The sequence below is a fragment of the Hemibagrus wyckioides genome, linkage group LG12 (assembly GCF_019097595.1).
Source record: "Hemibagrus wyckioides isolate EC202008001 linkage group LG12, SWU_Hwy_1.0, whole genome shotgun sequence".
NCBI lineage: Eukaryota > Metazoa > Chordata > Actinopteri > Siluriformes > Bagridae > Hemibagrus > Hemibagrus wyckioides.
This window is the reverse complement of record NC_080721.1, coordinates 10,158,295-10,172,835: the sequence shown is the minus strand read 5'-3', so window position 1 is coordinate 10,172,835 and position 14,541 is coordinate 10,158,295. Positions and strand designations below refer to the sequence as shown.

At 40.8% G+C, this 14,541-nt stretch overlaps 1 protein-coding gene across 2 annotated transcripts in view; it reads right to left on the bottom strand.

Moving 5' to 3' along the window:
* dtnbp1b (dystrobrevin binding protein 1b) overlaps nucleotides 1-13,462 on the bottom strand; it is a 34,121-nt gene extending 20,659 nt beyond the window's left edge. The window contains exon 1 of one of the 2 annotated variants that reach the window (XM_058404840.1): nucleotides 13,177-13,462. In XM_058404840.1, the coding sequence (XP_058260823.1) occupies nucleotides 13,177-13,216 (40 nt within the window). In that variant the 5' untranslated portion in view covers nucleotides 13,217-13,462. The remainder of the gene's footprint in view (nucleotides 1-13,176) is intronic. The other variant, XM_058404841.1, reaches the window with a different exon arrangement.
* Nucleotides 13,463-14,541: the final 1,079 nt, after the last annotated feature.

The following is a 14,541-nucleotide window of genomic DNA, read 5'->3' as shown; positions in this document are numbered from 1 at the left end:
GCCGAGCAGCTGCATCCAAGCCATACATCACCAAGTGCAATGCAAAGCATCGGATGCAGTGGTGTAAAGCACGCCGCCACTGGACTCTAGAACAGTGGAGACGCGTTCTCTGGAGTGACGAATCACGCTTCTCCATCTGGCAATCTGATGGACGAGTCTGGGTTTGGCAGTTGCCAGGAGAACTTGTCTGACTGCATTGTGCCAAGTGTAAAGTTTGGTGGAGGGGGGATTATGGTGTGGGGTTGTTTTTCAGGAGCTGGGCTTGGCCCCTTAGTTCCAGTGAAAGGAACTCTGAATGCTTCAGCATACCAAGACATTTTGGACAATTCCATGCTCCCAACTTTGTGGGAACAGTTTGGAGCTGGCCCCTTCCTCTTCCAACATGACTGTGCACCAGTGACCAAAGCAAGGTCCATAAAGACATGGATGACAGAGTCTGGTGTGGATGAACTTGACTGGCCTGCACAGAGTCCTGACCTCAACCTGATAGAACACCTTTGGGATGAATTAGAGCGGAGACTGAGAGCCAGGCCTTCTCGTCCAACATCAGTGTGTGACCTCACAAATGCGCTTCTGGAAGAATGGTCAAAAATTCCCATAAACACACTCCTAAACCTTGTGGACAGCCTTCCCAGAAGAGTTGAAGCTGTTATAGCTGCAAAGGGTGGACCGACGTCATATTGAACCCTATGGATTAGGAATGGGATGTCACTTAAGTTCATATGCGAGTCAAGGCAGGTGAGCGAATACTTTTGGCAATATAGTGTAGGTGTGATGCTCAGGGGTCAGGGGTTAGGGGTGCACAAACTTTTGCCTATATTATAAAATCCTCTTTAACGTGTTGCGCTCTTATCTCTGTGTGTAACTCCAGACCTGGGGATATATGTGTGTGTGTGTGTGTGTGTGTGTGTTTAAACTGAATATGAACTGAAACAGCCTGAAGGTTATAATCTGCTGTAAAGCATCTGAGTTTTTATAGCAGCAGAATAAAGCATGTGCACTTCCACACAAGAAGAGCCGGCGCTCATGAGCATTAAGCAGCAGAACAAAGAGCTGGGGAAAGAAGCGGACTAAAAAAAGACCTTGCTCGAGGGTGTATCCGAGAGAGGTTTCTTTTTTTTTTTCCTTTCCATGTTCAGTTTTCAGTTAGCATTAGCGCAGAAGTGACAGGAGCTGAGCGGGCTTTCGTGTTGAGGTGAAATGGAAGCCTGGTGAACACGTGCTGGCTTCGGGGCAGCACTCACATTTGCGTATGTCATCTTTTGAATTGTTTTTGTGCTCAGGACAGCAGGAGGTGGCTGTCTGCAGGAGGTCAGCTACAAGCCAAGCTCTTCCATAGCTGTTGGTATGGAAATTCGGCACTGCTGGTAATAACGGTATTATCATTTCTGACAGGAAACTGCTCACACACACACACACACTTATCAAACACTAGTAGAACTGTTTGCAAATAATTTCTCGGTCACCGTTTCCGTGAAACTGACGTCGTCCGCGAGACCGGAGACGTTGGTGATGGAGGAATTTGATCGGGATGGGGTAAAGCTCTGTATTTAGAGCGCAGTTATCTAATCAGAGCCTTCTTTCTCTCGGACTGGCCATCAGCGCAGGACCAGAGGTCCTCATATCATATTTCCTGCAGTAGGAAAAGTGTTATTTATAGATTTATCAGTAAAGCTGACACTGATAAGGGAAACAGGTTAACGATAATCTCTATACTGTAATCACCCACTCCTCGGTGGACATTGCAGGGTGTGTCCATAGATCATGAGGTAAAAATTAAAAAGAAGACATTATGACCACCTGTCTAATATTTGTGTTGGTCCCCCATTTGCTGCCAAAACAGCCTTGATCCATCAAGGCATGGACTCCACTGGATCCCTGAAGGTGTGCTGTGGTATCTGGAACCAAGATGTTAGCAGCAGATCCTTTAGTCCGGTAAGTTGCGAGGTGGGGCCTCCATGGATCGGACTTGTTTGTCCAGCACATCCCTCAGATGCTCGATTGGATTGAGATCTGGGGAATTCGGAGGCCAAGTCAACACCTCATTTCTACAATTTCTACTATTCGTACTCCTGTAGATGCTAAACAGGGGGATGTGGTTAAAGTGTTGGACTACTGGTGAGACTGGTTGTGAGTTTGAATCCCAGGTCTACCAAGCTGGCACTGCTGGGCCCCTGAGCAAGGCCCTTATCTCTCTAGATAAAATGAGATGAGATAGCAGATGCCCTTATCCAGACAAAATGTCACTGCTGTAAATGTAAACAGCATTTATAATGCTGCTATGTAGCTGTACATTGCAATGACAATAAAGTTCTTTCCATCCATCCATCCATCCATCCATCCATCCATCTATCCATCCATCCACTTGCTTTTAAGCCGGAAAAACACTCTTTCGTTAATTCAGTTAAATCTCCTTCCCACACTTTGAAGGATAAGCTGACCAAGCACTCATCCCTGCTTTAGCATAATTTAGACTATAACAATATAATATATTGATTGTCATTGCTCTCAGATTCTATTCCACGTCAACTTCACAGACAATAGCACCGGGTTTGATGTTTGCTCCTCGCTCGAGGTGGTTTCACACCAGAAAGACAGGTTTAAGCACAAAGGTGAAGATCGAGAATAACCGAGACGCACCAATCCCACACAAACGTCTGAGTTTAAATTTGTAGTCTGTTTCGTTAATTGCAGCACTTGTAGCAGCCATCTGAAATGAAAAGGCGTTGGAAACTCGGCGTGCGCTACGTAATGAGACTGAAAATGTACAAAAGAAGGGCTTGCACGTCACTTTAAATATAAGGCAAAGGAATGATGCAACCTTCTGCAAGGACTGAGGAGGTAAAGGCATGTCAGAGTGGTGGAGGGGGTGGTGTGGGAGGGGCTGGAAAAGATAAAGTGAGAGAAGAAAAGAGTTTTACATTCACCTTCTGTACATCAACAAACTCTTTTCAAAGGTCAAAACAGTAGCGTTGCCCATTTTTAAGCTCCCAGGAGTCCGAAGTCTCCGAACTAAAAACCTTTGAGGTTAGTTTCACTGCAGTTACAGAATGATTTATAGCTCTTATTAAATGATATGCTTTGAAACAAATCACTGGATTAGCTCAGAATGTGTTCATTCATTTTCTCTAAGGTAAGGAGTTCAGGAAAGAGGGATCTGGAGCTAGTCAGGATCGGGACACAGGCAAGAAAATGTTATCAGAATGTTTGGAAACGTATACGAGGTGAAAAAGGTTGTTTGTAGAGCTCCAAATAAAAATACTTGAATCAAAATAAAACAAAACAAAACAAAAAAACCAAGCAAAACAATTTGAGTTAGAATAAAGCCAAACAAATTGAATAAAAATAAAGCAAAGTAAAACAAAAAAACAAACAAAACAAAACAAAAGCAAAACAAAACAAAAAACAAGCAAACTAAACCAGATAAAAAATAAAGTCAAACAAAACCAAATTAAATCGAAATAAAGCAAAACAAAACAATCAAAAATGAATCTATACGAGTTATTTACATAGTCACTGTTATTGTTTTGTTGTTATTGTTGTTGATGCTTGTGTACAAGTCTAAAATAGCTAAACAAAAGCTTGTTTAATAAATAACACTAATCAGAAAATGTTAAAAGTTAACTAGCTCCTTTATAAACATTATCTAGATAATTTATTTGACAAAATACTGTCAGGCAGCAAAAACAAACAAAAAAACAATCAAAACAAAAACAAACAATAAAGACGTTTTGTTTGTTGTTGTTGATGCTTGTTTTTTAATCAACTGTTTTGACTTGCTGTGAGGTGACAGATGGTAAGAAAGTCTATTTACCTTGCTAGCTAGCATCCACAACCCACCGCTAACCCCAACCCCTAACCCTACCTCTAAACCTAACCCACCACCTAACCCCACTCCTAAACCTAACACCAACCCCTAACCCCAACCCCTAATTCTACCCCTACCCTCAACCCCAATACCTACCCCTAACCCTACTCTTAACCCCACCCCAAATAATTAATTAAAAAATAAAAATAAATAAATAAACAAACAAACAAATAAATAAGTAAATAAATACATAAGTAAGCAAATAAATAAGTAAATAAGTAAGTGAATAAATAAAGGAATAAATAAATAAATAAATAAATAAATAAATAAAAGTTTATTTCAGAGATGTGAATATTACATATCTTGTGTATATAATCAAGCGTTTCTTTGGGTTGGTTGTTCTATATTAAATAAAGATTTGGAGAAACTTCTATTATCCGGTTGGCTATAACATTTCCTTCATGAGCATTAATTAAAGTTGTATAATTCCTCATGAGTAATAACTCCTTCCTGTGCACCTGCACATCAGCTCCTGTCTGTTCGTATTAGCCGCTAAGTGTGTGTGTGTGTGTGAGTGTGTGTGAGAGACACCGCAGGGTGTGTGTGTGAGCAGATCTGAGCGCTGCACCTCCAAGCGAGACAGGCAGGCGTGTAGAAGTTTGATGGGTGTGTGTGTATGTGTGTGTGTGTGTGTGTGTGTGTGTGTGTGTGTGGAGTCGCAAATGCACCCTGGCAACAAAAAGAAATTCAAAAATGACAGAGTGAGAGATAACAAACATGTACCTGTGGAATATATAGTCCCTGCTGCTATCAGTTTTAGATTTTCTGAATGTTATGCAATCGCTGGCTTTCCAACTGGACTGTGAAACCCCATGCAGTTCGATAAATCTGTTATATAAAGCCCATTTTCTGGATGCGCAGCTCATTTGCCATGTGCGTTTCTTAATGCTGATTAAATGTCTGAAAAATGAGTTCCAGAGGATGTAGACTCCAGAGCTACATACCATATATGGTTAATTGTGGGCGTGTCTGTATTCAAATGAGCAGTGATCTTGCATGTACATAGGAGCTATGAATTTTTTGTTAATTATTAAGTTTGATATGCAGAATCAAGTGCAAAAATTTTATGCATAACAAAAAATCGAAAATCGAAAGGTTTTTTTTTTCCAGTCACCGCAGTGCTTCATCCAGAGCTCAGTTATTAACTTCATGGTTATCCTGAAGGTCTAGCATTTTCTAAACAGAAGTGTGTCACTCTGTGTATGTGTGTGTGTGTGTGGCAGGCTCTGGTGAAAAGTATTTCTTTGTACTGAAATCTCTGGCTCATCACAACACCCCACAGTCAGTGAGTGGGTGAGTCCCAGGTGCTCATATCCATGTCTTTACACAGTCTTATGACTCATTAGCAACATTACAGCTCTCCAGTTGCTTCCCTGAACTTTCTCCTTACAGCAGGAGGTTAATAATTGGGGGGGGGGCTGGGTTAGGGGGTGCTATTATTTTTCTGCTTTATAGAGGTAATAAATAATAATGTTTTTTATGAGACATTCAGCATGATTATGATGTATTCAGTGCTATCTCAGGAGGAAAGTTTTGGCTAGTGAGGTCGTCAGGGGAAAGAAATCCAATCATCCATCCATCTACCCATCCATCCGCACCTGGATCCAGCCATCCATCCAGCCATCCAGCCAGCCACCCATCCATCCAGCCATCCAGCCACCCATGCAGCCATCTGCACCTGGATCCGTCCAGCCATTCCCCCATCCATCTGCACCTCCATCCATCCATCCATCCATCCATCCATCTATCTGTATCTCAATCCATCCATCTATTTTTCCACCAACCTAACCATCATTACATTTATCCAACTAATCCATCCATCCATCCATCAATTCGTCCATTTTCTCGTGTATCAATTCTTTTGTCCATCCATCTATACCTCCACCCACCCATCCATCCATCTATCTATACATCTGTCCATCCTTTTTTATCCATCCATCTGCACATCTATCTATGCCCCTATCCATCATTTTGTCCATCCATCCATCAATACATTTATCCTTTCATCCAGTTATTAACCCGTCTATGCACTGATTAATCTATCTGTCCATCTTATGCATCCTTTCATTCACTCATCTGTCTTCCACCCATCTGTCTAATCACCAATCCATCCATCCATCAATTCACCAATCTATCCACTTATCCACCCACTTACTTATCCTTTACCCCATTGACCCTCCCATCTGTCCATCCATCCATTCATCAGCTATTATCCAATCCACTCATATGTCTATGCATGTCTATCCATCCATTTATTTATTTATCCGTATGTCCACCTCTCTATCCGTGCATCCATTTATTCATCCGTCCATTCATTCATTCATTGGTCCGTCAACCCATCCATCCATCCATCCATCCATCCATCTACCCATTCATCTGCTATCAGTCCATCCATTTCTCCTTCCATCCAGTCATGACTTTGAGTCAGAGACATTACTGTGACTGTCCTTAACTCTGTAATCAGTGATCATGCACTTCCCAGCAGTTCTCCACAACTCTCACTTCTTTTAAGAGAACCCATTACCTAAAGTTCATTAATTACCGCTGTGAAGAATCTGCACATACATGCACAGCTACACTAACTCCATCCAGCAGCAGGCCACTGTTCATTTCCTGTAACTGCCGAAACTTGGGGCTAATCAACACTGTGTGAACTCGGTCAGGCAGCAAGGAAAGAAATGGAAAACTAGAGATGGAGAAAGAGAGATGAGGATATCTATCTTTCTGCTGGCTCTGCTAATTGACAGAGGAAGCAGTGGACTGCAGGTGACAAGAGTCCATCGAATTAAAGCTTTTTTTTTCTTCTTCTCAATTTTATGCATATTAGCTGTGAAGCAGTGAGGCGAAGACTTTAAAGGACTGGCTCTACTAAATTAATAAGACCAATCACTTTTAATGATGTCAATCAGTGATCTGGATCTGATGGATCTGATGTTGATTAATGAAGTATGTTTGGATCTAAATATTATTTAGAGATGGAATAAGTCCATCTTTTAGGTCCTTTGAGGTAAATATATTGACAGCTCTCCTTTTTGCTTTCCAAATAACTCCACCCACTCTGCTGAAAATACATAAATATATAAATACCTTCGGTTCCATTTAAAGGAAAAACAGCAGGGATTTGTAGATGCGTTTAGAATGGGGCGAATGGGACTAATTTCAGGGCCAGAAAAATGTGGCTTGGAATGAATACACAAGCAAGATAATATATCGCATTGCGGTATTACCAGTCACAGTTTTTCTGAGATATCCCAGATTTAAAATCTTTCGAAATGTTACATACCGCTCCTTTAAACATGGAGATATTTATAATGGACAGTGTAGCTGACAGAAAGGAAAAACCCTGCTAAAGTGAATGATGGATAATCCATATCAGTGAAGAAGTAGTGTGTGTGTGTGTGTGTGTGCTATTAAACACCATTTGTGGTAAAGTATTCACCCAAGCCAGTAAGTAAAGGTAGATGGCTTATGGATAAGGTTACACGTGTCACAGATCCAGGCTGAAATGTAACACACTGAATCTCACTAAAGCTGCAGTAGTTTATGCTAATTGTGTTCTCATCATTAGAAAGGTGACAGTGTGGAATTTAGCAGGCAGTTAAAGCAAAAAAAAAGGAAGGAAGGAAGGTTGGTTTTAACCAGTTCAAGATGACTGATCACTTTACACTGATCAGGCATAACATTATGACCACTGAGAGGCGCCGTAAATAAGACTGATGATCTCCTCATCATGGCACCTGTTAGTGGGTGGGATATATTAGGCAGCAAGTGAACATTTTGTTCTCAGAGTTGATGTGTTAGAAGCAGGAAAAATGGACAAGAGTAAGGATTTGAGCAAGTTTGACGAAGGACCAAATTGTGATGGCTAGACCACTGGATCAGAGCATCTCCAAAACTGCAGCTCTTGTGGGGTGTTCCCGGTCTGCAGTGGTCAGTATCTATCAAAAGTGGTCCAAGGAAGGAACAGTGGTGAACCGGCGACAGGGTCATGGGTGGCCAAGACTCATTGATAGACGTGGGGAGTGAAGGCTGGCCCGTGTGATCCGATCCAACAGACGAGCTACTGTTGCACAAACTGCTGAAGAAGTTAATGTTGGTTCTGATAGAAAGGTGTCAGAATACACAGTGCAGGACGGGTCAGGGCTGTTTTGGCAGCAAAAGGGGGATATTAGGCATAATGTTATGCTTGGTCAGTGTATTACTGGCATTACTGTGTATTAATGCTAAAACTCCATTTCTAAGAATCCTCAGCTCAACATCCAACTTACAAACCTGGTCACATGACTGTCACATCCTCTTCCTTGTTCTACTTCCCCAGATTCCGATTCACAACCGCCTGTTTCCAATTAGCACACTACCCATAAATAACCCGGACTTTCAGTGACTCTTGCTGCTAGCACACTGCTAGTGATATTATTACGCTGGGTTTTTTTTGTGCATATGTTTTTCCAACATTGACTTTGTTTGTTTTGTTTGTTAAATTTTGCCTAATCTGGTCATTTTTATACTTGCATACATTTTATGACTAGCATTTCTGACAACTTGCTCCAGCCTTCATCCTTAGCTCTGGCTGTCTCTCCTCTTTTTAGCCACTGTGTACTAGTGACCACTAACTGATCTCACACCAGTGAGCTTTAATTCCTGCTGAATTAGCTTAATGCTTTAGCGTCACAAACAAGCTAACTGTAAGCAAACCAACTGGGATTTAGAGACTGGAATAAGATGAGATTCACTTTTATTTAATTCATAGTTATTTTTTATTCTTCGAGCATCGAATCTGTATTGAGATGACATTAAACAATCCCTCCAGAAGGACTCTTGCAGCCAGAAATGCTGGATTTTGCAGCAGCGTTTTTGAAAACGTGGAGAATTGGTGAAATCGCAAACACAGGATTCTTCCAGTGCAGACACATATGTAATGACTTTCTATAAGAGCTGTACTCATGTTCCACACACGTGAATGGAAGAGGGCTTCGGCTGAATGCGTGTTGATGAAGTCACACGACGTGTCTTGAGCCAGATCTTTGTTCATCATTTAAAAGAAAATCACAAGCTCTACTGAATATCCCTGATTCTAAGTTAATTTCTGTGCTTGTGATCTTGTGAAATCCTGGAGGGCTGATTCTGGACCAGATAGCTAGCTGAGCTAATCACCATGCCAACAACCTACATTTAATCCTAATCTGTATTTGACACAATGGATGGATGGATGGATGGATGGATGGATGGATGGATAGATAGATAGATAGATAGATAGATAGATAGATACTTTATTTATCCCAGTGGGAAAGTTACAGCTTCCAGCAGTATCCACAAGCATAGGTAATAAGGTAATAAATAAATAAAAATAAATAAATAAATAAAAATATAACAAAAAATACTAAATACTAGAATTTAAGGGTACAAAATATAACAAATAAAATATACTAAAAATATGTAATAAAATAAATAACAAAAAATACTAAATACTAGAATTTAAGGGTACAAAATATAACAAATAAAATATAATTTTAAAATATAATAAAAGAAATAACAAAAAATACTAAATGCTAGAATTTCAGGGCACAAAATATAACAAATAAAATATAATTTAAAAAAATATAATAAAAGAAATAACAAAACATACAAAATACTAGACTTTAAGGGTACAAAATATAACAAATAAAATATAATAAAAAAAAATAACAAAAAATACTAAATACTAGAAATTGAAAAGTATAAGAGATAATAAGGTAATGTGCAAAAAGTTTAAAGGTCCCCCCCATGGACGGTTAACTCATGCTCACTCTTACCACAACTGAACTTAAAGAGATCGTGAGAATTTACACTGAGTGTCAGATTACACTGCGGACGACACACTGGGAGATGTTTTTTATAAGGATGAAGTGTGCCTGGCTCTTTCTTTTTTTTTTCTTGTGGAAGACCTCTTTGACCTGTTTCTGTGACATGGTGACCATGAGTTTGGCCCCTACTGTCCATCACGTTACAAGTACAAGCTGAAAACTTTCATCTATACCCTCTCCACGCTCCCGAGCGTGCCGGAGCTCTATTCCGGATCATTCCGGGTCACTATAACTCCGACTCATGGCTTCTTTTCTTCTCTGTCAGTTCTCATATCACAGTCAGCTCCTTATATTATTATCTCAGTACTACACAAGACACTGACACTCAAAAGATTCTGTTGTCTCATGTGCTGAGATTACAGAAAATCATCACAGACGCACCATCTGTGCAAAAGAATCATGTATATGTCATGTTCGTATCCACTAGCATGTTTAATAGCGTGTCTGAATTACTGTAATAACCAGACGGCACATCAGAGATTCAAAGCTGTTCGTCTCCTCGGACTCTGAGATGAGTTGTTTCTATGGCAACAACACACACACACTCTGACACACACACACACACACACACACAAACCAAAACACACACTGATCAGACACACTGATCATAATGATAGCCAGCAGTTAACTAAATATACAATATATTACACATTTTTCTGCGAGCTAAAGAGGTAGCCTGTGATGAAGTATGTAAGATGAGGTGGGAATAAATCAGAAACTGAATTAGTTTATTTCCAGCATCTCGGTCAAGCTTTCAGTTCCTCGTTGTATCTAAAGAGTTATATGCTTTTTCATCTATCACTTATGAAGATTAGCATCTTTTCGTTTGTTGCTAGCAAATGTAAAAGAGAAAAAACTTAAAATACAAAAATGCATAATGTAAATACAACAAGGACTTGTAATGTTTAAATATTTAGTCTATTTTTATTTGTTAGGAAAATGTCTGTCATGATTAGCGCAGCATCAGCTAGCATGTCTGACTAGCTAATTCTCTCATTTCCCACTTCTACTTCCACTAATTCCTGTGCCTTAACCTCATACTGGCATTAGTACAAATGTTGTTGTTGTTCTTTCGGCTGCTCCCTGTCTGGGGTCGCCACAACGGATCACTTGGTCTGCATGTTTGGATTTGGCACAGGTTTTACCCCGGATTCCCTTCCTGACGCAACCCTTCCATTTAACCCGGGCTTGGGACCGGCACTAAGAGCTAACTCTTCAGTGGTAGGGTTAGCGCCCTGCCCGGGAATCGAACCCGGGCCACGGCAATGATGGCACGGGATCCTGTCTCTGGACCACCAGGAGGTTATTGGCATTAGTACAAATAACCAGCATAAAAATTATAAACACAATTTTAAATGTTTGGAATCGAATCAGGAAGATACGTTATAATACAGCGCTATTCATTCAACTCTCCATTCTGATTGGCCAGAAGCAGATTTAATTTATTTATTATGACCTGCTTTTACTAAGGTCATTCTTTCTCAGTAAACTATTCCTCTGAATAGTGGAAATCTTTGGTTCTAAACGCCATCTCACTTTTGCAAACACTTGTTTCGTCCTTCCCAACGATCCTTTAAACTAGTTTTAATAAACATCGCTTCCTCTCATTTCTCCACAGACTCACATTGTTCGTTTGCCTGTGAGAGCACAAATTACCAGCCTCTGAGCGAAATTCATGCCCCCCCCCCCCCGCTGTCAGCACTGTGAAATAATTACGGTGTGAAGAACACAGTGTAACGTAGGAGACCGAGACGGCAGGAGAGCAAGAAGAGAGAGACAAAGAAAGAGAAGAAGCACAACAGATGACTCGGAACCCACTCCTTATCCACGCAGTGCTCGTGATGGGAAACGCTGCTGTCCAGTAAATAGAAGATTATTAATATTTAACACAAATCCAAATGAACTTGGCAAAGTGTGTGCTTGATAAAGAGCAGGCATTACAGTAATGCTTTATCAGAGACTCCGGGAAAATGACAAGCTCCTTTCTTTCACAGTCACTGACTCTTATGGAGGATGAAGCGTTGTTCTGACAAAAGGCAGTAATCATAACACTGTATCATAATCATAACACTGACATAACCACAATCAGGGCGGATTGTTATACACCTGCCATGAGAGTTCAGGACTGTTTACTACATCCAGTTATACTACATTAGAATGTCATGGCATTATGTCTAGTCATCTAAGAACGTCACAAAATGCCATGTCAGGTGTCCAGTGACAAGAATGTCATGACATTTAGATTCAGTAATATGAATGTTAGGTCCAGTAACATTCAAACATCATAACCTGTTATGAGCCGCCGTGACAGGTTACGTCTAGTCATCTAAGAATGTCACAAAATGTCTCAACAGATAAGAATGTCATGTCATAACCCGTCATGAGCTGTCATTACAGTTCACTCCCAGTGACATGCCAAAGCATGTTATAAGTGCCATGTCACACCCTGTTATGAGTTCTCATAACAGTTTCGTGAGGGTCTTGAAATACCCTGGAATGAGTTGTCATGACTATACATACCCATATATATGACATACCCAGTGATATATCGTACACTGTCATGAGTTTGCGTTACAGTTTACATTCCAGGCATGTAAGAATGTTGTGCCATAGCCTGTCGAGCTGTTATTACACTTCACATCCGGTGATGTCATACCCTGTTATAAGTTGTCGTGACAGTTTATGACCAGTCATTTAAGAATCTTACATCATAACCGGTCACCTGACAATATGACATTAGTGTCATTCCATTTATTTTTATTCAGTTACTATGACATTTTTTTAAAGGAATATAAGAATGCCAAGTCATAACCTGTCATGAGATGTCATGTCCAGTGTCATGGTATTTCATGTCACAAGTTTACATCCTATAACATACGAGGGTCACGACATACGAGTGTTATGTCCTGTTATGAGATATCATGACAGTTTACATCCATAACCATAACTATAACCATGAGTTGTCATGACAGCTTTTGTTAAGTCATATAGGAGTGTCAGGTCACACCCTGTCATGAGTTGTCATGGTAGTTTACATCCAGTGACATAAGCATGTCATACACTGTCACAGACTGTCATGTACTTTATATTAAAAAAAACAGAGGCTCAGCCCAATGAAAAACCAATCAATAGCTGAACCTCAGCTTCCTTCATCATGATGACCGAGTAACGCAGAGTGACTAGGTGGAAACTCAGCGATCAGAAATTATGACTTTTAGGTTAGTGAACTTTATACTTTTACCATAAATCTATGTAAGCCTTCAGAGAGTGTGGTGATGTCATTGATCATGATGAGATTAATATGCTTAAAGCATCACCCCCCCCCACACACACACACATTCATCTATCACACCCAAAGAGCGCTTTACCACATCCAGACAGTACACATGAGCCCATGTTCACACCCACTCCCACACACACACACGTGTTCGGCTGAGACAGAAGTCACATGGAGGAGACACTTACAGGAATTCCTCTTGCTGCTGCTGGATCGTGGAGAAGACATGCGGCTGGAAGATGAAGCACGCCGAGCTCTCAGTGATGGGATGCGAAGGGAATCCACTCACAGCTCACAGCACGACTCTGCTGCCGCTCATCCTGACACACACACACACTCACACACACACACGCTGACCGTCACACACACGCCTTCCAGCAGGAAGCGATGCTGCAGCGTGAGGTGCTGTCAGAGACGCTCTGTCTGAGTGCGTGTGTGTGTGAAGTGCTCAGGCTTCTGATTGACTAGGAGGCAAACCTAAGAATGTGTAGTAGCTGGGAACATACCACTCAGGATGATCTGATGGGGGGACTGGGGGGATGAGAGATGGGAGGAGTGGAGGGAGAGAAAGAAGACAAGGAAACAGAAGAGAAGTCAGAGAGAGAGAGAGAGAGAGAGAGAGAGAGAGATGGCACATCTGAAAGATTGAAAGAGATTTCTTGGAAAAAATGGAAAAAGAGGAGAGAGAGAGAGAGAGAGAGAGAGAGAGAGAGAGAGAGAGAGAGAGAAAGTTGATAGAACAGGACATAGATGAACATCTTAGACACTAAAAAAGATTTCTTGAAAAAATGAAGAACGACAGAGAGAGAAAGGGTAAGTGAGAGAGAGAGAGAGAGAGAGAGAGAGAGAGAGAGAGAGAGAGAAAGTAGACAGAAAGGGGGATAGATGACATCTGAAATATTAAAAGAGATTTTAAAAATGGGAAAAGAAGGAAAGAGGGGGAGAGAGAGAGAGAGAGAGAGAGAGAGAGAGTAGATAGAAAGGGGGATAGATGACACATCTGAAAGATTAAAAGAGATTTTAAAAATGGGAAAAGAAGAATGAGAGAGAGAGAGAGAGAGAGAGAGAGAGAGAGAGGATAGAAAGGGGGGCACATCTGAATGATTGAAAGAGATTTCTTGGGAAAAATGGACATCTCAGACATTAAAAAAAGATTTCTTGAGAAAAATGAAAAAACGAAGGATGACAAAGCGAGAGAGAGAGAGAGAGAGAGAGAGAGAGAGAGAGAGAGAGTGCATATGGTTTGAAGCCAGGTCGGGGTAGAGAGGCATAACTAACGTGTCACAGGAGATGCTGTCATAACAGTTCATGCCAGTTTGTATGTATAGTGCTATATGTAATGTATATTGCTAGTTGTTGCTGTTGCCGTTCATATTTTACAGTATCTCACTGGTTGTTAGGAGTCATGTCAGAGTTAAACAGACAGGAAGACCATAGTAACTCGAACCATCACCCTGTACAACCGGGGAGAGCAGAAAAGCATCTCAGAACACACAACAAGAGGAAGATGGAAGCTAGAACAGCATATATATGTGGTCATCCTTTTGTGTAAA